General features: G+C 38.9%; 1 protein-coding gene across 2 annotated transcripts in view; it reads right to left on the minus strand.

The window, feature by feature from the left end:
* Positions 1 to 22,690, minus strand: part of LOC108103484 (inactive dipeptidyl peptidase 10) — an 81,255-nt gene extending 58,565 nt beyond the window's left edge. Inside the window, exons 1-2 of one of the 2 annotated variants that reach the window (XM_041819223.1) lie at positions 20,531 to 20,892; positions 4,451 to 4,788 (exon numbers count right to left, since the gene is read on the minus strand). In XM_041819223.1, the coding sequence (XP_041675157.1) occupies positions 4,451 to 4,561 (111 nt within the window). In that variant the 5' untranslated portion in view covers positions 4,562 to 4,788; positions 20,531 to 20,892. Of the gene's footprint in view, positions 1 to 4,450; positions 4,789 to 20,530; positions 20,893 to 22,441 lie in introns of those variants that run through there. The other variant, XM_017208990.2, reaches the window with a different exon arrangement.
* Positions 22,691 to 23,532: the final 842 nt, after the last annotated feature.

The following is a 23,532-nucleotide window of genomic DNA, read 5'->3' on the forward strand; positions in this document are numbered from 1 at the left end:
CCTCTGATAAGTAATAGTTCGATTTCCAATCAAATATCATCCTTAAGAACCCAAACACCTTGGTTAAAAACATAATTTTTATACAATTTTAACAGAGAATAGTTACAAATTTCTCATCAAATCCATTATACTCCTTAATAGAGCATTAGAGAAAGGGGTAAAGAACCCGAAACTTTATTCGATTGTTTGGCCCTCTGTTTCAGTTTGAGTTTCATTTTAATTTTATTTTCCTTATTCGCTTTTCGTTTTTGTTTTTGTTTTTCAGCCTTTGGAGAGAGTCCGTCCGCCTGTTGCCAACCAAACCGAATGTCACGTTTCGTTTTTATTTCAATTTGCAATGCGAGCTGGGAGGGCCCCACAAATCTGATTTTGAACTCAATCAAGCGTGTCAGGGCCCGACTAACAGTTACGGCCATGCCACGCCCCAATTCACGCCCCTCCCCTCTCATTCTCTCTCCACCAACGACACGTTAGAGCCACTGGAAAAACCACAGTGGTGCTGGCTAAATTGTAAAACCATTTTGGGAAACTCTTTAAGATTGTTAAGATCTAGTCTGGTTTGTGGACTTCCCTAGTAAGGTTTTAATTTTTTCCTATTTTTATAAAGCCTTCCTATGCCTTGCTTGATGTTTAATAAGCCTTAAATAGCTTAAACTTTCCCAGAAATGTTATTTTTATTCTTTAACCTAGATTCCTTACAACAAAAGAAGTTCCAACTCAGATCTATTATTCAATTCATCACCTTTAAAGGCATTTATATTTTTAATCACAATATCCCATTCTCACCACTGTCTGTCATGATTTAATGCATCGGCATGTGCTGCTGTCCCTGACAATGGCTTTGGCCTGGACTTTGGCCGCTGCCTGTGGACACAACGTGCAGTGCATTTGATTCGATTAACGCCGACCAGTTCTCATACTCAATCCCATTTCCACTGACTGAAAGCTACCCCCGCTACCCCTGCTGCCTCCAGATGGGGGGGGCGGTGAGCCTAACAAATATTCCACCGACATCAGATGCATCCATCAGCCAGGAAACCAGAGGACTGCAAACTCAATCATTCATGCAACACCGAAATGTTGCATGTTTTGTTGTTACTGTCAGCCGTAAGCGCGCCCGCCTGTGTGTCAGATACTCTCGTATCTGTCAGATACTCTTGGCTGAGTTGGTATCACATTTTCGCTTTATTGGCCCATCGGTTAGTTTGGGCGACCTTGTAACCACACACATTGCACAAATCAATTTGGCAAATGGCATGTATATATATATAATACATATAGAAGTACATAACATATATACATCATCCAGAGGGCCTCCGATTTTGCGAATCAGAAAATCATTGCGCTTCGATTAAAACTGTTTGGCCATCTTGTAAACATTTCTATAACACGATTTTTGCGGTGGAAAATGGGAAATGCATTGGGAAATGGTTGGAGTGGAAAATGTGGCTGCCTGTCGATGCACACAAGATTACAGATTTTCCATTTCCTTCAGCCAACACACACACACACACACACACACCCCGCACACATGCTGGAAAACACATGAGCGCACTGGCGAAATCGTTTTCCTCTTAATATTTTCCCATTTTATCGAATCCCAAGGAATGGTTTTGGCTTGTCCTTTTTAGGGATTTGAAATACTCTTTGGGCTAAATATAGTATTTATACAAAAAATTGTAAAGCTAAATAATATAAATAATAATTTAAAAATATTATTTATGGAAAGTTTGAAAGTCCAATAATTTGTTAAAAAATAAATACAAAAAAGTGTATTAACTTTGGTCTAAAAATATTTTTAGTTTCAAAGAATTCCAGCAAATTCCTATAAATCTGTGAAATTTTTAATAAAAAATAGCTGGAAATTCCCCAACAGATTGACAGAGTAAAAAAAGTGAGGGGGAAAATGCAACTGCATCATCCTTGGAGGGAATAAAAAAACCCCCTCCACCAACACATGTTCTTTTTACGCTTTTATGGCACATAATCAAATGGTTGGATTTGGCTGTTTAATGAGCTTGTTCCACATCAACTGGCTCACATATATACCCCTAGATATATATAATATATATATATCTGATAGATATGGAGGACATAAAAAATATCATATTACCAACTGAATGGCAAACTAAAGAGTGAGATTTTATTTTGGTTTTTTCTTCCTTCCCCAGCTGGGGGTGCTAATCCCCTTTCGCTATGCAGTAAAATTTATGTGCGCATTTTATTGGTTCTAAAAAGGAAAAAATTAAGGAAAATGTTGGGAAAATTGTGAAAAAGCAAAACATGCGATGGGCAATGAGAGATATGGCCAGAAGAATCCCGAGGCCAAAGAGCTTTATTTTTAATTTGATTGAATTTCGTTTTGTTGGGCAGGCGGAGGGGGTTTAATTAAAAAAAAAAAAAGGGAAACACTAAAACCCGACTTACTCGAAATTTGTGCTGAGGGAGGAAGGCCACTAACGAATTTTAGAATATTCATGAAATATTTTAAATTTGCCTTTAAGGGTTTTCATGAAATTTTAAGGTTAAGTTAAGCTTTTTTTTTAAGATATTTTTTCTATCAAAGAAAATCTACTTTTTGGAAGAAATTATAAAATTAAATACAAATTAATCCTCTAAAAAAGAATCTAACATTCCTAATACCAAGTCAAGCTTGTGGTTTATTTTTAATTTGATTGAATTTTGTTTCGTTGGCTTTTTAATTAAAAAAGGAAAACCCAATAAAGCCCGACTTGCACTTACTTTCAGTTGTTTTGTGGCTTTCCCTCCGCAATTTATTTGCTCGCTGACTAACTTTCTGCAGTTTGCGGGGAAAACTAAAATGGAAATTGTGTGCATTGTGTTGAAGGCGGACAGGAGGGCAGGCAGGCAGGCAGGCAAATGGCAAAAAGCCCGGAAAATGTGGAAAACAGGGAACAAGAGCCAGCCGCTTAATTAACATTTTGGGGCCAAGTTGGAATCGAGTTGGCCACATCAAAGCGGAAAACTCTCATTATCAGTTAAGACCTCGGTCGAATCAGAAAAGAAAGACCCCCAAGTTGGCAAGAGTAAAATGATATTTTGGCTTCAAGCTAAAAATGAAATGAATATTGTCAATTAGCCAGAAAGGCAAAAAGGCTTCGAATTTCAAGTAAAATTTTCAGCTATGAAAGATAATACTATATCCTAGAATCTATTTCAAATCATCGATATAAACCAAAACTAAAGCTGTGAAAATGTCACTAAACAATGGCCAAATAAAAGCAACAATAACTAGCAAACATTTTCAAATTAAAATCAGATTTATTCATTAGCATGTTGAAGTTAATTAGCAAAACGATTTTACCTTTGTCTCATTTGCGGTACAATCACCTTCGTCGACAATGTTGTGGATATTCAGAACCATTTTTCATTAGCACTAATTTCATTCGACATTTATCATTTGGTTTTTAATTGAAAGGTTTTTTCCAAGTACAGAAGTGAAAGTAAAGTTAAGGCACAGCTGGTCGAAAGGCAACTAAATGGCCAAAAACCTGGCTCATTCAAATAAATAGCAGATATATATTGAGACGCCTCCAAACTATATATATATTTATATATATGAAAGAGTTAGATGGGGGAAATACTTACTTTTGTGGTAGGAAGCTTAAACCTAGGCTATAATGGCTAAAAGTAATCGTTGTAGGAGAAAGTGAGAGAGAGCTTGCAACTACTTTTCAGCTAATGACAAAAAATTGTGTGAGCAGAGCAAAATAGCAGAGAAAAGTTATATATTTTTTATAGTTTTTGTTTTTGTTTTTTGTTTTTTGTTAACGCCCACTAAGCCGTTCCAACTAGTTTAAGTAGTCGAGAGGTAAAGTGTGAACAGACAAAAAGAGTATAGAGTAGAGCAAAAGGAAAGCCAAGCCAAATATTTGTCTAGCTAAAATGCAAAAGGCAATGAAAGTTATGCGCTTCAGTTTGGTTTGCCTTTTATGCTTTTCATTTTCATTTTTCATTTAATACCCTTGCAGAGCTAGCTATCTCTTCCAGCAGATCATATTAGAGTTAGTTAAGTTACTTAAATTCGAAATGAGAAGTTATGTCTTGCAGATATTTTTAGGTAAGGAAAAGCTTTTAAAGTTAATGAATTATTTTATGGATTTAATTTAAGACTTTGGCAAACTTTTATACAAAGAAAGAGGCTGTTAGGCATTAATTTTGATCATAATTTGCACGTTACAGTTTCCTCTCTGCAAGGGTATTTGCCATTCTTAGTTATCATTAATTTTTGGCAGTTTGTTGGTTTATTTATTCAACTTTTTTTTTGGTAGTGAACATCACGCACTTTGCTACTTAGTGAGGGGAAATAGTCAATGTTTTTGTATGTGGTTTCTCTGTTTGTTCGGATGAGGAGAGGCAGTGTGGGTGGGTGATTCATGGGGAGTGATTCCCGGTAACCCGGATACCTCGAACTTCACACGATACTCACCCCAATCCTGCCGAGCAGCAGGGCGTCCATTTCGCCACCGTTTTGTGCCACAGGAACTGTGGTTATCACCGATATGGTCGGCTCCTGCTGTCCACTCAAATCGACCGACATGCCGCTGACTTTTACTGAACTAAATATGTATTTATATATACTATATATTTTTCCGATCGTTGCTTGTACTTTTTGCCAAAGTATTATTGAGCGTTGGTTACGGTTATGGTTGGCGGTTGTTTAATATTTTACGACTATTATTATTATTGTTATTATTCACTGGGTGTTCAGTCGTAGCAGTCGTCGTTCTTTCTTCTTTTTTTTTTTGGCAGAGAGGAGAACAAAAGCTGCAGCAAAATTCCACGAAACTTTTTTAATTGGTATACTAATTGGTAGTGACAGCTCAACAGAGAAAAAGTGAATCAAAGCCCAAGTGGGAATATTGAACTATTAATTGGCATTGGCGCGTGCCGATGGAAACCGCAAGTTGGTCAAAAAAAAAACCCACAAAAGTTGCCAATAACAATTAAGGGAAAACTGACAGGGGAAGGTATGGTTTTATGATCAACTTTTCCAGCAGAACAAATGGATTGAATAAAGTTATGAAGAGATGTAGAAAATATCCTTAGCTTATTGCCCAATTATCATGGATTAAAAATGTATGTAAGCCCATGAATTTTCCATCTTAAATCCAAGCCAACAAATAGTTTAAAAAGAAATATAAACATCATGTTTGACATAACCAAATACGAATATTTCCCATTCCAACAGACTTCCTAACCTACTCCATCAGACATCATTTCCGATTTCTTTGGAAAGCAATCAAGAAACATCAAGATAAATACCAAAAAATCCACTCCTTTGATCTGCATTTGCGTAATCCAAGGCTGGCGGGCATCAATTCGGAATTAACTGCTTGAAATCGCATTTAAATTGAGGCCCCGCAAATCGAATTCCCCATGAAATTGCCCAGCTTCGAGCTGTTGTCATCGAAATTTACAGGGTAACACGGAATGCTGACAAACAACAATTCCAATAATCCGCAATTCTAATTAAACATGACGAGCGGTTCTCAAGGGAGCGGGGGAGAACAGCGACCCGGCACGTCTGTCAATAAAACCCGAGAAGACATATGACATCTGACAGTTCTTATATACAGTGGTGTTCAAGATATTAGCTGTATTTAAAGGTAATTTTAATAGCTTTGCTTTTTAGTTTTTTGGTAATTTTCTTCATATTTTTATTATTAAAACCTTCATAAAACAGCCAAAAATTATTTTATTTCGATAAGAGTGGTACTTACTGAAATGTTTTTTGACTTTAAAAAAAGTTGCTTACCAGGTTTTACAATATACCAAAAAGAAATTTTTTTTTTTACCCCTTGTAAAAAAATCAAATTTTTTGGAAAACTTTTTCTTGGAATTTTAAAAAACCTTGAATGTAGTTTTTTTGCGCTCTTAATTCTGAACAAAAAACTGAAAACCATTTCAGTTTCTGACTGTCATGAGGAATCTTATCAAATATCAAGAATCAAGAATCAAAAATATTAACTTTTTTTAATCAATTTTTAACGTTTTTTTGCCAAAGAACCTTCATAAAACAGCCAAAAATGGCTTTATCTAATTGGGAGTAGTATTTGTATCAATATTTTTTGACATTTAAAAAAGTTGCTTACCAGGTCTAACTTATTTCAAAAAACTATTTTTTTCGAGTTTTTGAAAAATTTGTAAGGGGTACCCCTTGTAAAAAAATCAAATATTTTGAAAAAATTTTTTCTTGGAATTTTAAAAAACCTTGAATGCAGTTTTTTTGTTCTCTTAATTCTGAGCATAAGACTGAAAACCATTTCAGTTTCTGACAACCATGCGCAATTTTATAGACATCCTAGGGAGGGAGAAATTACATTTTTCTAAAAAGAAAAATTTTAACTTTCCTTTACCAATTTTTCCACCTTTTTTGTCAATAAAACCTGCATAAAACAGTCAAAAATGACTTTATCTGAATGGGAATGGTATTTTCTTTAATATTTTTTGACGTTTAAAAAAGTTGCCTACCAGGTTTAACCAATTTCAAAAAACAATTTTTTTTTGAATTTTTTAACATTTTTTAAGGGGTACCCCTTGCAAAAAAATCAAATATTTTGAAAATTCTTTTTCTTGGAATTGTGAAAAACCTTGAATGCAACTTTTTTATGCTTTTCGTTCTGAACATAAAACTGAAAACCATTTCAGATTCTGACAGCCAATATCAATTTTATGGGCATTTCAGGTGAAGAAATAATGGAATTTTTGTATTTTTTTAGAAATAAAGAACTTATCTGTTTTATATTTCTAATAAAAACTTAAAAACTGAAACAATTACTTGAAGATTCTAATGCTAACTGCCTTAAGAGACCCTATTGTTTTGAACAGCATTGTATAGATCTAAATATATATATATATTTATGTATATGCTATATACCCATATACAGGCATATACATATATATATATATGGCCCAAGGCGGCTGCTGCTGACACGTTGAAAATTCCATTTTCAAAGCTGAAACGTCTGTTTGTCCCCAATGATTATGCCCACCTTTTCCTCTTCCTTTACCACCAGCACCACGCGTCGTATGCGCAATTTGTAAACGCTGAAAATTTGTATTAACGGCATTACACACGCTTTACGAGCAGCCAGGGAGATGGAATAAAAGCCAGAACGAGAGCCAGAACAGCAACCAGGTGAACCCACACGGCAACAAAAATCAAGTGCTTTTGCACTTAAAATAATCAGAAGAAATTGTAACCCTAAGAAATTGAAGAATTTCTCTGAAAGGCTTGCAAAGACTTAAATTTCATGAACATTTTTAATAAGGCTAATAGTTTTCCAGCAAACCTTTCTTTTATTTGCTTAAATTTGACATTTCCTATAGCCCCTTTATTTTTTACAGTGCACCTAAGGTGACAACTAAACGGCTGTGAAATTGTATTTGTTTTTTTACATTTACTTGGCGCCGGGAAAAAAATGTGTCACCTCAACTTGAACGGGCCATCAAAAACAGCAAGCGAGAAAATAAGAAAAATAAACCGAAACCGAAGCAAACTTTTGGACTAAAAAATTTGTGTTGTTTTGCGCGCAAAACTTTTCGATGGTTTTCTCAATGGAAAAATGATTGAGTTCATCAAAAAAAAGAAAAGTAAAAAAGATAAATGCCGGAAAGGTGTAAACTTTCCCTCCATCACGGGAAGTTATCAAGTATGTGTGTCCTCAGCGGCACTCCATTGAAAAGCAATTCGACTTGACAATTGAATGATGGCGGTCCAAAAAAAAAAAAAAAGGTTGTTTAAACTGTCACGGACCATGGCCATAAATAAAATAAAAAAAGCCACTGCCCACGCACTTGCTAATTTGGCTTTAATTTGCATTTTAATACGCAATATTCATAATGGGCCCAAGTCAAACAACGAGGCGCATGCGTGATATGCGAATGTAAAACAAAAAATTAAAGAAAAAAGCAGCAGCAGCAGCAGCAGCAGCAGAAAAGGGGGACGCAGCACACTCGTATCATCAGCATTAATATGCAAATCAAAAAATGGGCCCAGCAACGCACTGCATACGTAATTATGCAACCGGAACGCGGAAAAACGGAAACAAGAATTCAGATTCGGATTCAGGCGAGGATTCAGCCAAGTTAAAACCAGATGCAGTCAACGGATTTCGCACATACATGTCCCCGACGCACAGTGGGTCAATATTTCATATTTTAATTGGAATTTAAATACAATTTTTAACTTTATAAAACTCAAATAACCATAATTACACAATTAATCTAACAAATAACCCAAATCAAAACTTAAACCTTAACACAAAAACTATTTGACATAATCTCACAAAAGGATGACTTTCCACTGCCACGCCCATCTCGACAGATTCTGTCACGCCCTCCCCTTTAACCCTGGCGAGCCCTGCTGCCAATATCCTCAGCCAAGCTGGTTTGCCACGGGACAGTCGAGACAGGGTATCGGTGAATGGGAGGGAATACATGACAGATTGGCAAGAGATGGTAATTAAATCAGAACAGGTGTTTCTCCCACACCACCGAATGTGGCAACTGGATTTTATTTAATTTGGCATCAGAAAATTATATTAGCAAGCAAATATGGTCGAGGGTTATTTCAAAAAAAGAAAACCTTGAAAATACTTTCCATTTGGATGAGAAATTAAATCAAAAGGAGGTCTCTTTCGAAAAGGAAGCTCAATCAGAAAAACGTAGCATACTTTTTGGGTTGGGACGAAGTAACTTGAACAGATTTTAGCTGGAAGGGAAAACTGTCAATAAGAACACAGAACTTTACTATTATAAACTACAATCTAATTGAAAATGAATCATAAACAAGGTGTTAAGCCTTCTCCAGGGTATTCCCCCAGTGCCCACCACTAACCTTAACCAACTGAGGAGGAAACATGGTGGCACCGACAACCAAATGGTTTTCATTTTTTTTTTCGGTCCAGTCCCGGAGAAAGTGGAGTGGGAAATTATGCATGAGCGCCTCAGTGCATCGCAAGTGCACAAAATGCAAAAACCCAAAAACCCCCTCCTCTAAACGCCGGCCATGTGCAATTGAGAGAACGCTTTCAACTGTCAAGTTTCCCATGGCAAAATGCAAATAATTGACAGGGACTCCCAGCCAGTGGCCATCAAGATCCGGCATCCGGATACGGATTCAGGACTCAGATTCAGTTCCGTATGCGGTGGCTTTCTTGTGTATATTTACTTATTTTCTGGCCTCGTTCAAGCGCCATTAGCAGCAGTGGGCAAGGCAAGCACAGCTCCTGGCCAGTTCTTAATTTGGCTATATATATTTTTTCCCCACTTGCCCTACGGCTTTGTCTCCCTTGAAAAAAAAGAAAAATAAAGAAATGGCCGCAACATAATTTCCGCTTTGGCTGCTTTGACCAACTTATTTTTTTTTTCTTCTCTTTTTTTTTTTGGCTTAATTTTCCTACGCTTTTCTTCTAATTTTCATTTGAACTTTTCGACGACGGGCCAGAGGAAAAATGTTTGGCACGCTTCGTTAGTTGCCTCCCGCTTTTCTCTCTCGCAGGGCGCGAAATTTCCACTTTGTTGGTCTTAATTAAATTGCATTGAGAAGCTGTAGAGGATTGGATGGGCGAGCTAGCTGGTGAGGTGGCGCGGTGGCGCGGTCTTAGATGGAAGCACTTAAAGTGCCAAAGTTGGCGACACTGCGCCTCCTCCTTTTCAATTGCTGCGGCTTCGCTCCGCCAATCGCTCATAATTACAACTTCTCCCTAAGGGTCTCTCCGACCTCTGAATAAGGCACATCTTACATCTCACATCGATTGAAATTAAGCTGGGCAAATGCAGGATGAAATGTGGAGGAGCAGTAGCAGTGGCAGGAACAGGAGTAGGAGCCACATGTCCCAGTAGCCTGGAAACCGAGTCTAAAATACAACATTTAATGGGAATTCCAAAGGAATATTCTGGCTGTCAGGACGTCAAACAGTGGGTGAGAAAAGTTAACTGTCTGTTAGGGGATTTTATTTAACTACAATAATGACTTGGAATTTAGAGTTTATGATATGCATACCAGTCAGAAAATTAAGAAAGAGAACTTTGTTTCTATTTTGTTAAAGTTGAAACTGAAAATCTTTCTATTAAAGCACAAAAATGTCTACAAATTTGTTATTATTTTCAAAAATTCCCTTTATAATTTCTATAACAAATATTTAAATTGATTTCTAATTACTAAAAACCTTTCTGACAACCCTCATAACCATTTCTTTATTGACTTTTCCCATTCCCAAAATTTAACAAACTTTATTTGCCAGCCTGTTATTAAACATTCCTCGGGCAGTGTTCTTTTTTTAAGCCGCATGCCGCATACCGTATGCCAAATGCAAATTGAGTTTCGCTCTGGCTGGATCGTTTGACATGTTTTAGCCACAGATTTGCAGCTCGGATGTCACGGATGCCGCAATTGGGCGCTTAATTGAGCGGAAGGTCGTCTGAAGGGTGGATATTCGCCCAGCGAAAGTTAATTAAAATGCGCTTTTGAGTTATTCACATATTTATTTGCACTCGACTGACGCCATATGAGAAATGCATTTTTAATGTGACACCACAAACACACACACACACACACAGGGAGAAAAAAAAAGAATATGTGTGTTTTGGGTCAACTGCAGTCTGCAGCATTAATTGCTGTGGGTTGACCTTCGGCGGCCACAACCTACAAGCGACCTTCGTCTGCCTTCCTTTTGCTTTGGCAGCTCCTCCTTCTGGAAACTTATCCCTCATCGTCCTTGCCCTTCGGAACATTGCCCGCCGCCTCTCCTACACGCCCACTCCATGTCCTTGGCTCAATTCCCTGGCCACCTGCAGCAGCTGCGGGCCATTTGGGATTTTCTACGAGAGCAGCTACCGCTGCACCAAACAACTATAGCTATAGCTATAGCAACAGAACAAGAAGGAGGGAAAAAAAAACATGGAGAACCATAAAAAACAGCTTCAGTTGCTGTTTCGGTTTGTGCAAGGATGGCAGGGCAAGGATTGCCCAGGATTCCCAAGGACAACCCGTCGGCATTGACGGATTGTTTCAACAATTTGAGCAAATTTGCCCAGTCAAACAGAAAGCGAAAGTTCCCTTTCTCCTATCCTTTCTTTCTTTTTTGGTATTTTGATCAAATTTAGACAACACCCCAGCGTCTTGCAGTGCCAGTGTAGCCGGACACTGAGAGAAATAAATGAAAGTTGAATATATTTCCAAGTTGTGGAAACATTTTTCAGAGTTTCGAAATGTAAAACAGGTTTTCGGTTAACAAATTCCTGCTGGACCTGATTTCTTTCATCAAGAAAATGTAATAAACATGAAAATAGATGAAAATCATTTTAGATTTTCTATTTTTCCCGTGTAATCCTAGTAGTAAACAGCAGCGGCAATAGAAGTAGCACTCGCTGATTGCTTTCCATGGCCAACTCAAGTTAAGAGGACAGCAGAGCCGCAGGTTATTTCACTGGGTTTCTTGTTGTTCCAAGGAGGCCAAGAAAAAAAAAGAAAGGAAACTGAGGAATCAAGAGATTGTGTAGATTTCAGGCCATTTCGAATGGAAACATGGCCAGCAGATTTGAACCCAAAAAACCATAATATAATTTGTACAACATTTTCAAAAGGGAAAAAAGTATTCAAGTAGATTGAAGTATGTTTCATGCTTTTCTTTGCCTTTATCTTTATCAAGTACTGCTTTGTACTGGCTAAATTTCTGTTTTCTTTCTTTAGTCGATTAAGTGTCTGACTTCTTGAAGAACTTTTTAGCCCTATAAACAAACATAACTGACTTTGTAGGCCACGCACAGAATTTCTATGGCCAAATTGTTGACCCATTTATGCCGCTGACACAACGTCATCGTTTGTGATATCCTCATTTCTCTTACAGAGAGAACTTAGAATTAAGTTTATATTTTTAAAGAGCAAAGAAATTGTTCTGTTTTCTCACAAAGAAACATGATTTTGCAACTTATTTTCATGGATATTCAAATCTCTAATCATTTTAGCCGCAATTAATACTTCTTTTCCAAATTCTCAAAAAGATTTTCCCATTTTCTATCAAATTTTATATATATTTTTCTTACAGTGCACCATCATCGTCATCGTCATCTTCATGTAGTCATCGCTCGATGTCGATGTCGAGCAAATCACTTAAGCGCACTTAATTATTTGCACAAGTTTCGTTTGGCTGCTGATGCCTCCATGTCCTTTCGGCCCCCTCAGACCTCCCTCTCCCACTCCACTCCCCCTCTATGGCCGCCTTTTTGGACCTCTCACCGCACCCAACCCACACCACCCTGCAACCATCACAGGATGCTGGCATCCTGATCCTTCTCTGCCACCTCGCATCCTTCTGGGCACGTTCCACTTGCGTTACATTTCAATCGACTCGAATCGCATCGCATCGAATCGAACGAAGGGGCGCACAACGGCGCGTATGAGTGATATGACACGTAATCAATAAATAACGGCAAACGTTGCCCAATCCACCCACCAAAGCGATGGGCGTTACAAAAAAGAGGGAAGGCGTGGCACATCGATAACTCGTGGAACTAGTTCCGCTGGGAAACTTGCCTTAATTGAATGACAGGGCAAGCGGAGCGAGGGGGGGGAGCAGGGAAAAAAATGGGAAAACTCTGTGAGAAAATTAATAAGTTATGATTCAATCAGGAAGCAGTCAAGTACTTGGCTTTGGGAATAAAAATAATTACAGTTGAACTAGTTATGAGTAAGTTTAACACACTTTGATCGACGCTACATAAGATGGGATATAGAAAATAATTAATATTTTAGTTTATGAAACTGTTTTGTGGGAAAAGGAGATCTATTAACATCTCTTAAACTCTCACTTATTAGATAAATCAGTTTTAAATGCTGACTAAAACATAACTAATTTGTTGTTAATATACAAAACTAGCAAACTTTAAATAAAGTTTTCGAAGCTTGGAAAACTTGGAATGTTTAATCAAGTTAGCATGCAATAGTCAGGCCAAGGCTGCCCGCCTGCCATTAATAAAAACCAACTCAATGAGCCTTGGCCAACACTAGGAAGTTCCTCAGTTGATAAGCCCCCATCCATCCAACCATCCATTCATCCATTCATCCATCTATCCATCTATCCATCTATCCATCTATCCATCCAAATCCAGCTCCACTATCCCATGCATAATTACTTTTTCAAGCATGTCTCGAGGGCTGTTTACTTTGCTAAATGCCTTGAAATTTTGAACAAGATTTCTGGCTTGATTTGTTTTCTCTCGCCCTTGTTCCTGGGCTTTGATTTTGTTTTCTGCTTTCTGTTTTTTGCTGCCGAAAATGGGGCCGCGGGGCGTATGATTAATATGCGTGAATTAAGTCAAATCGAATCGAATCAATCAAGACAAAAACACAGAAAAAAAGAAAGCAAGAAAGAAAAGCAAAAAAGCGCAAAAGGGCCAAGCAAATAGGTTGTATAAAAACACTTAATCTGCATGGCCTAATGACGAAATATATTCCCCATACTACAGTACAAATTTTCGCCAAAGAAAACGCAGAGAGGGGGAGCGAGAACGAGGAACGACCAAGAAAAGCACAATAAAAGTAAGGCTCTAAAGTGCCGACTTCCGGTCAGGGCTAATGCAGGAAATAAAAAGGGTGGCGAAATGGCCGAGGGTGGAGGGGCAACAATGTGACACATACTAAATTTTTATTACGCCTCCACCACACAGACAAACGCACAAAGTCTGAACTCAACGCACTCTCAGACACTAATGCAACGACATTTTTATTACAGCCCCAAAAACGGCAAAAGTTCGTAGTCCGGAGTCGGGAGTCCATAGTCCGGAGGCCTTTTACGGCCGGGCATTCTGGCCAAATCGGTCCTCTCGGCGATGGTGTCAATTTTTATCATGTGCTCTGGCCATGAACCTAGAGATGGAAACCCTACCGCTGTCCCCCAATCCAACAGCATTCCCCCAACATCCTGTGTTGGCCCTAAATTCGGATTTGGCCTTGTTTTTGTATATTGCCCTTCCTAGGGAAAGGTCATAGTGGCTGTCTAGCAGCTTTAGGACCTTTACCATTGCTGTACCATATTAGAAATATATAATTTGTAATCTAAAAAGAAGTATTACATGCAGGATTAACTAGGAAATCGATTAAGCTTTGACTTGAATTAAGTATGAGTTATACTCGAAATGTGATTTATACTCAGCTAGAATTTGAACTCTATATCAATCAATTATGAGTTATAACCTTTTATAGCTTGACTTATATTCGAATGCACTATAAGTTGACCCTATTCTATGATATAGTCTTAAGTCAGAAGTCTTTAACCAGAAGTTACAAGGGTAAGGAAGAAAATCTTAAGCTTGCCGTATAAATATTTGTAATAATCAAAAGTCAATTTATCCTAGCCTTCAGATATTGATATAACTCATAGGACATTTCTAGAATAACACAATTCCCAGGGTATTTAAAATTCGTTTTACGACAGAACATTTCCCTTCTTGTTTTTCCTGTATTTTCTTTGCGGATATTTTCGCAGCAGCTTCTTTTTTTCCGGTCCTGTTGTGTTTTTCAGCTTAGTCGGCGTTTATTTGATTTATGGCCAGGGCCGCTAAGATTTTTCGGGGGGTCAAAGCCGCCGTAATGATGTCCTGTCCTCCTGTCCTGATGTCCTGCTGTCCTGATGTCCTGATATCCTGCCATCCTGCTGACCAGTGATGTGATGTCGCCCATGGCCCCGAGGGTTTGGGTTTCGGTTTTGGTTTTGGTTTTTGGTTTTGGTTTCGGTTCGGTCTTTTGGGTTTTTCAGGGTTTTGGGTTTGGGGTTTGGGGTTTTGGTTTTTGGCTTCGGTTTCGGTTTCCGTTTTCATGACCGAATCCATGAAGTCCTGACTTTCCAGACCAGGGTACCAAGTCCAGGGGGTTCTAATTAAAATCGACACTAAAGCCGGCCGTTTAAGCCGGGGCCAATTTGCTGACAATGAAAAATGAGACTGTGTTGGCCTCCAGAAACATTTTAACCAAATGGTTAAGGCAACACTTTGGGAAATTGGAAAGCCAAAAAGTGAAGAAAAAATAAAGGAAAAACGGGACTAAATTGTTAGATTTAAATACAGAAAATAACTACATTTAAACTGTGAGGAAATAAATTTTAGGAAGGTAAGTAAAAATCCTCCCAGTGTATTTCTAGACTTCTTTAAAATCTGATTGAAATTCTCGCCGAGTAAATAATGTTAATAATTGCAGCCGCAAAAATGTAACAGCCACGCAGTCTATGAATTTCAAATTTCATGTTTGTCTCAGGTTTGGAGAGTATTTTCCAGGCAGTCTGAGGAAGATTTTCGTTTTCGTCTTCACTTCACTTTCTTTTTTCGGCCCCCTAACAATTTGAATTTGAATATTTTAATATTCATGAAAATGGTTGGCATTTTATGGGTTGGGGGAGAGATGAGAGAGGAGAGCAGAGGCGGGATTCTCGGTCGGTCGGCGAGAAAAGTTTCTTCTAATTTGCGGCTTTTGCTAATGAAAATTAAATGGAATTGCTTAAAGAGTCTGAATTAATGTTTGACTTTATCTAAACGAAGCTCGGCACACATAATTAAGCAATTTTCGTGTGCAGTCGAAGAAAAAAGGGAGTCTGGGGAGGTCCTGGGTAAAATGCATAAATCAGTTTGGCGGCTGACAGGCTGTCTGAATGCTGGATTCCCCACTTATCCATTCTTGATTTGCCTAGGAGAGCTCGGGGCCCGAGCAAATCCTTTACATCTATCTGCTGGCCACCTGTGCTCTGTGTGTTGCCACAATCATTCGCATTTCCTGGCCGGCCAGCCAGCCAGCCAGCCAACCAACCAGCCAGGCAGCTGGCCTCGTCCTCGCATCCTCATCTTGACATCCTTCCCGTTCGGACTTGCATAATCCCTTTTGGCCACTGCCCGCATAATTGTTTGTTATTTATGATATGTTGTATATATGTTTTATAGATGCCAGGCGGCCACTGCCACTGTCTTTGATGTCTAACGCAGGCTCGTTTGAATTCTGAATCCCTGAATGCTAAATGCTGAATCCTGATGCCACAGGACCTTCTCTATAGCTGGCCTTCATTTGTAGCAGTTCATTCGAAACGAATTAATAACGCAGCAAATAGAAGTGGGTGAAATGTCTGGCGATGAAAGCTGCCATCGATGGAAATTTTTGTTATGGCCAAAAAATCAAATGAAAAGCGGGCAGGGCCGGAGGTGGGATGTAAAGTTTTTGAAACCTTTTGCCTATTGCCATGGCAAGGCTTCTTCTTATCTAGTTTTAAGCCGTTTATGTCTTTAGAAACTAATTTAATTTACAAACTTTTATGCGATAATGGAGATCTAATAAGTGGCTGTACACACAACTGGTGTTCTTCCTGTGTTAAGTCACCATGAAATTTGTCAATAATAACATTAAATGTTTATCAAAATTGTATAATTTGCTAATTTAATATAATAAATTATCACCAAGCCGTAGCTTAAGCACCATTTGTTTACTTTTTCCCCAACCTTTGGGACTGTACAAAAGGAAACCATAAATATTTATGTTATTTATCGGGGGATAATTTGCCTTTCCTGCTCCACATTACAATTATTTAATTCCCATTTCGATTTCCCTCACTCACCCCTGCAATTATCGCTCATTTTCTTTAGCTGGTGCAATGTTAATCATACGCTCTGTTGGACGACTGCAATTAAAAGTTCAGCAGGGAAAGAGCAGAAGCAGAAGCAGAAGCCGAAACAGAAGCAGAAACGGAAGTTCGCTGAATGGCGGAGAGAAACTTCAATTGGTCAATTGCTGTAAGCTAATTTGATTATCGGATCATTACGACGCCGTAGAGCAGGCGGGTGGACGGGTGAAAAACTATGGGTGCGCATGGGGCGGAAAATCAATGCAAGAGATTAACAATTACCCGCAATTGCGGTCACAATGGAAATGCAAATGGACAGAGTGGTGGGAACAAGTGAGAGGCCGATTGACTAACTGACAGACTGACCGAATAACAGACTGACTGAATGACTTTGCCACACACAAAAGACGTTGGCCATAAGGATTTAATGCTGCTCTGTACAATAGTCTCAACAATATTGGTGGAAAACACTGAGAAACACTAAGGTTTCCTTGGTATGTCTTGGAAATTTATGAAAATATTATCATAGAAAATGTTTCATATTTTACAATTTCCATATCACTTATTCGAAGGCCAGAAATATTTTAGAAAATAAATATTTTTTTAGGCATTTCTAATCCAGAATATGTAAGAGGAAACCTTATTTAGTCTTTCAAAAGAAAAACCCCAGCCTGTTTCGTATAATGACTAGATTTTTCACAGTGTACCTTGACGAGTGGGCGTGTTTGGTTGTATATTGTTTTTTTTTCGGGCTACGATTTATTTGAAGTGCGTTCAACACTCGATTGCAGACGCTGGCGAAGTGAAAGCCACAAGGACGAGACGCGAGACGAGCTGGCCGCCTTCTCCTTGCCCCTTGCTCCTCCGCACTTTTTTTTTTTTTTGGTACTGCTCGACGGCTTATGCCTCTGCTTCTTGCCTCTGTTATCGATAGTCATTGTGCGCCCCATACCCTCACACTCTCAAGACCCCAAAGTTCTTTATTGATGGCGAATATTACGCCAACTAAGCAAATTAAATTGTTTACATTGACAAAGGCCAAAAGGAGAGGACCAGGACAAATGGCGTGGGTGGTAAGGTGGCGTTGGCGTTGGCGTTAGCGGTGGCAGTACCAGTCGCACCAGAAGGCGGTGCCCATTGTGGGCGTGGCGCACATGACGCACAGCTCGCCAGAGGAGAAGAGAAAAGAGAAGAGAGAGAATATAACAACAAGAAACAGACAATGGAACAGCCAGGCAAGCCAAGGTAGCCAGACAACAATGGACAGCATTCAGTAGTTTCCCCCAACCCCCCCTCGACCAGTTTAGTGTGTACTGCCCCTGCCCTGCCCTGCCCTTTCCCATCCTATCCAAAGAAGACAAAATAGATGCACACTTTTCATACAAACCCACAAGGGTTGGAAGGCGAAGGCGACCAAGGACGATGGCTGATGGTTGGACGAACGAAGGAATTCTCCTGGTGGCCACTCAGCAGGTTGGAATTATGCACAGTGGCCGTTGGCTAAGTGGGAATTTAAAGTGGGTGAGCTGAAAAACTTGTTGAAAAACTAACCAACATACTGTATAATTTCCCACAACGCATATTATACACACATTTAAGCCAATTGGTCGTACTTTAAGCTGAATTAGAAAAACTTAACTGAAGGGGATATACAAAATTATATAAAAGTTGTAATAAAACACATAAAGAACAAATAAAACTGCTTTCTTTTAGGCACTCTTCACTGTACTAACCTGCCTGAAAGCAGGCTGCAAATGTTTTATTGCCTGCCAAAAACACTGGGAGCTAAGGAGGCAAGGGAGGAGGAGCAGGAGCTGGTTCTGGGATGGTGTCCTGGTGTCGGCAAAAGATAGGCTTCGTTTTAATCGAGTTGATTATAAGTAGAGTGACAAGTTTCAACAGCATTAAAAACTATGTATGTCCCAGCCTGTGTGCGCGTGTGTGTGTGTGGCAAAATGTTTGTAGAGGATTCAGGATACAGGATCCTTACACACACGCAAAGACACACATACAAACTGAACGCGATTTGCGGTTGGCAGCGTTTTGGGCCACAAACAAAAACTCCCAACATTTCACAACAACTTTGATGGCCTCCGAATGCAAACAAATCAACACAAAATTCAATAAGGATACTAGTCCTGAAATCTTTGGTAAAATGGAGAAAGGAGAAAAAGGGAGGTGAAGGTCTCCGACTGGCCAAAATGCTCTTTGGCTTTCAATAATAAACTGGGGGCCTAAACGGCTTCCTTTTCTTTCCCATTGGCCCATAAAAGGACCAACGTAATATGATAATCAAACTGAGTGCCAACCACGAACAAGTTGAGTGACCCCCGCTGCCCAGAGGCGTGCGAAAATAAAAGGTGGTAGGGGGCGGGGGGAAGTGAATTTAAGGAGGGGCTGTGTTTCGGAATCATCGAACCCTTGGCAACCTTCTCTCAATGAGCTTTTGGCCATTTAAAACAATTTTATTTGATTTGGCAAAGCAGAAAAGCGATGCCAGTAAAATAAAAGTGCTGCCAGAAATGACTCTATTAAAGAGCTATTAAAAGGGAGTCGACTTGGGCATACCCTTTAGGAATTACAATGGGTTTCTACAAACTTTCTTTGCCATGAGTATTCTTAAGTACCACATTTTCCCGAGAGTTTTTCTCACTTTCTCATGAGTTTTCCTTTGGGATAACTTCACTAGATAATAACAGAAGCACCTCTTGTCAGTTTAAAATACTTCCCCAGAACACATTAACTTTAAAATAAATGTAAATACAATTATTCAGCCAGAGGAAAACTTGGAAACACGACCAGCCACGAACATCGCCCAATGAACCGGCGACTCCACTACACATTTTTCGACCAGCTGCATTCAACAAGCTGCAAGTTTCGACCTCCACCGGTCAGGGGTCAGGGCCAATGTCATTCGTCGGTTCTTTTTTGGGGGTGAAGGCCTCGCCATGGTTCGCTTGATTTCATTTTGGCTAAATTTTGCCCGTAGCCAAAATGACATATTGTCAAGGTCTGCAGTAATATACTATAGCCAGAGAAAGCCCCACAAAGTATGCTAAATAAATTAAAATGCCTGCGGGACATTTTTCAATGTAGCCAATCAATCTTCGAAGATAATCGGAGCGTTTAAGAGAGTTATTTCTTATTGCCAGATAGCCAGAAAACTGCAGTTTCAAGGCATACACTTTTATGGAATAAGGCAATAATATACAGATGAATCTAAGCGTAGTTTTAGCAAGATCGATAACCATGTTTTAGTTTGATAAACTAAAAGATAAAAGATAAAAGATATTAAAGGTATACAAAATAGTATCCATATTAGTCGAGATGTTATTAAAAATTAATGTTCACAACATTAAAAACCTATTTATTATCGTTATATTAACCCCACTTCCAACTTTCCCGTCGTTGCTTTTCATTGCATTTATCGAAACAAGTTTTTGAGAACTTTGCCACTTGTATTTTGAAATCTGCTGGAAAAGTTTACACAACCTTGAAGAAAACATTTCGAAACTGTCGTTCACTTGAACTCTTGTTGCGCTCTGTTCTGTTTACCAGCAGAAAGTTAGCCCCAATGCAATGGCCTCGAGTGTGCCTCGACTTGATTAATAATCTCGATTGCCCGGCAGTTAAACTGGGTACAATGCTCAACAGCTCGACAGCTGTTATCGTGCAAAATATTATATATTAATTTCGAAAAGCACAGAGAGACAGCAACAGTCACAGACACAAAGGACCTCCTCTCACATTTCACTGTCCTTCGCTTGGCTAAATGGCAATTACGATGGAATTATTACTGGGAAACTCGGATGTCTGATGGCTAAATTAATAATCCCATTTCGAAGGATAATGAAAAGAGAGATTTTCACTCTATAAATACAATGTTCGAATGTAAGCAATGCTACCATGTAGGTTATATCCTTTATTTTGATTTTTGATTTGTGTTTCCTGAAGTTATTTACGCGCCAAACTCGAAACGCCGGCTTCCACTCACGTAATAAAAACCGAAAAATTTCTGAACTTTATTGGCGGCGGTTGGTGGAGAATTTACTTTTTTAATTACTTTCTTGCCACACACACAGGCACACACATACACACACACACACTCAGATAGACACACGCAATACACTGGAACAAAAAGAGAGACGACAACAAGTGTGTGGAAAATGAAAATGGAATTGGGTTTGCTGCAGCTTTTTGAAACGGATAAGATGGATAACGGCTAAGAAGCGTTGGAATCGCCCGTCGCGGACCGAACTTTTCGCATGTCAACACGCGCCAAAATGTTGCAAGCGACTGAGCAAAAAAGCGGAAAGCCAAAAGGAAAAGCAGCGCCCACGCTCGGGCGCTTCATACCGCACCGCCCCGCCCCGCCGCTTACGTCGCCAGTACTCGGCGGGGAAAAAGGTTCATTGAGAAAAGCCATTGAGCAGCTGGCGGGGTGTTTTTCCCTCAGGGGGAGAGGTGAACAAAACAAAAATCAGATGGCCATTTTCGCCGAGAAATCTGCACGAGCAGCTGATGCTGCGCACGAGCTTTCTAGCTTTTCCTGCATTACCCGCAAGCTTTAAGCTCGAGAAAATGCGCATGCGCACAGGCTGCAAAAGCTCAGGATTTACTCTCTGCTATTGACACTTGTTGCTTCTCTTCGAGTTGTGTTTAATTTTTAGAGAAAGTATAGGAAAAACTTATATCTAATCGAAAGGGATTTTATATTTGATGGTGTATCAACCATTGGATAGATTTGTAACTAATATTTGCTTGAAGTTATTGTTTAAATATCAAACAACTTTCCATGTCTGATTCTCAAATGAACATATTGCAGAGAAGCTTTTCGCAGACTGTGCTTGGGAAAAGCTTTCACTGATTCACCCAGTCAACATATGCTAGGAAAGAAAGTTGAACTTTCTTTTGAAAAGTGTTTAAAGAGGTTTTTGAGATCTTAACTTGATAAGATGATATGATAATGTTCACAATGGTTATATATCCTGATTATGCTAGTATACTGAGATGATTTGACTTCTATGAAGGTTTTCTTTTCGAATTTCTTACATTGTTTTTAGTAAATATTCAAAATATTAGAAGAGTTTTAGGAACCAAAGGACTTAGTTTCTAGCCCCCTTCTAATGTTTTGAATAAATATAACAAATCGAGTTTATACCTCAAATAATTTCAATATAAATATTTTAATGCATGCATTTTCCTCTTTTTAATCTCCTTTTCAAATAAGAACTTCCCTTTACCCTTCAAAGAACACTCAAGAAACCTAGAAAATCACAAGCTTTAACCACTTTTAAGCTTGTCTTAGCCATGTAAATAAGCCTACCCTTATTATTCTATTTGTATAATGAGACATTTTGCCATAGACTTTACGACATAATTCAATCAAAATAAATGTGAAATTTTCGTTCGAGAAGTGTGTTCACCAAATATGGTAAATTGAATTAATGACCATCTACATCATTTAGACAAACAAATCAAATCAGGAGCCGCAGACACACAAACACACACATCACATATGAAGCATCCTCCTCGCATCTAGCCATAATTAATTAAGTTCCAACCTTGTCTGGCCATCAAGAAGGAATCACCCAAAGCAACCGGAGCAATTCAATTTTGATGGCCAAAGGAAAAAGAGACAGTCGGCGGTGCCTTGGAGTTGGGTGGGCCCAAAACTTTGAACTGTAATTAATATGCTTGAAATGCGAGGAGCAAGGATGTTTTGGTTGCTGGTGTGCCCTGGATCCTGGCAGGGATATCATCTGTAGCCAGAATATCTGGCCATATCAAAGGACATGTGTTAAGTGGGCACTCACCTCGATGGTGATGTGATGGCCACGAGAACGGAAATTGTCATCGGTGCTGCGCAGATTCTTCGAGTCGATTTGCACATTCGTCTGCATCTTCGAAAGTCTAACTGTAACGAAAAGATAGATGAGAATTTATGGCACTTTTTGCTCTGTGTCCCTCCGTCATAGGTGATATATTCCTAGGAATCCCCCAAAAAAAAAACACCAAACACCCATCATAAACTTTACGTGATTGGGTGTGCGAAAAGGCCTTCAAGCCAATGATGCGTGTTCCCCGATAAAGATGCCAAAAAAAAAAAAAAAAAGTACAAGATGAGGGCCAAAAGCGAAGAAGAAAAAAATGAAATGCCCAACAAATGGCCCTATGAAAATGTCGGTCATAAAATCCAAATGGAACCGCTCAAGGAATTTACTTTATGCCTACCACTTGCCAAAGACCCAAACGAGGAGCCAACAAGAAATTCAGAAAATCAGCAGAGATATAGAAACATGGAATCGTATAGTAAGTGGTACTTCATTGGGCTTAAAGTACTTGCAAAGGATTACAGAAATTGCTTTCAGAAATATAGGAAATTATAGAAATATTACACCTATGGTTTGTAATTTGTAAGTTTGTAATGATAAGCTTTTCTATCCAAAAATATGTTAAAAGAAAACCTTTTCCGTACTAAATTTCAAGATCATTACCCAGATCACTTTGGCATCCCAGCAAACATTCCCAAAATCCCAATCCAGAAACCATCTCATAAAGGATGAACTCAACGAGAAGGGAGAATGAAAATGCCATCAAAATTCATGGAGAATATGCCAGAGAATTATGTGAGCAATTTTCATCAGCTCCAGTTTATAAGGCGGAAGTCTGTTCTGCATTTGCCATCTAATGAATGTCCTCCGGAATGCCGCAAGTTGTGGCAAGGAGGTGGAGGAAAACCCATCAACCTGACGTGGATTTTTCCGCTGCTGTCATTGACAACGTGTTTTATCCTCTTTAGGTTTTATTTTTTTCCTTTCTCTTATTTTTTTTTTTTTTTGGGTTCCTGTTTTTGTGTTTTTTTTTGTTTTCTGTTTTTTTTTTGTTTCCTGTTTTTCTTTTTTTG

Source organism: Drosophila eugracilis, unplaced genomic scaffold (assembly GCF_018153835.1).
Source record: "Drosophila eugracilis isolate 14026-0451.02 unplaced genomic scaffold, ASM1815383v1 contig_496, whole genome shotgun sequence".
NCBI classification, from domain to species: Eukaryota; Metazoa; Arthropoda; class Insecta; order Diptera; family Drosophilidae; genus Drosophila; species Drosophila eugracilis.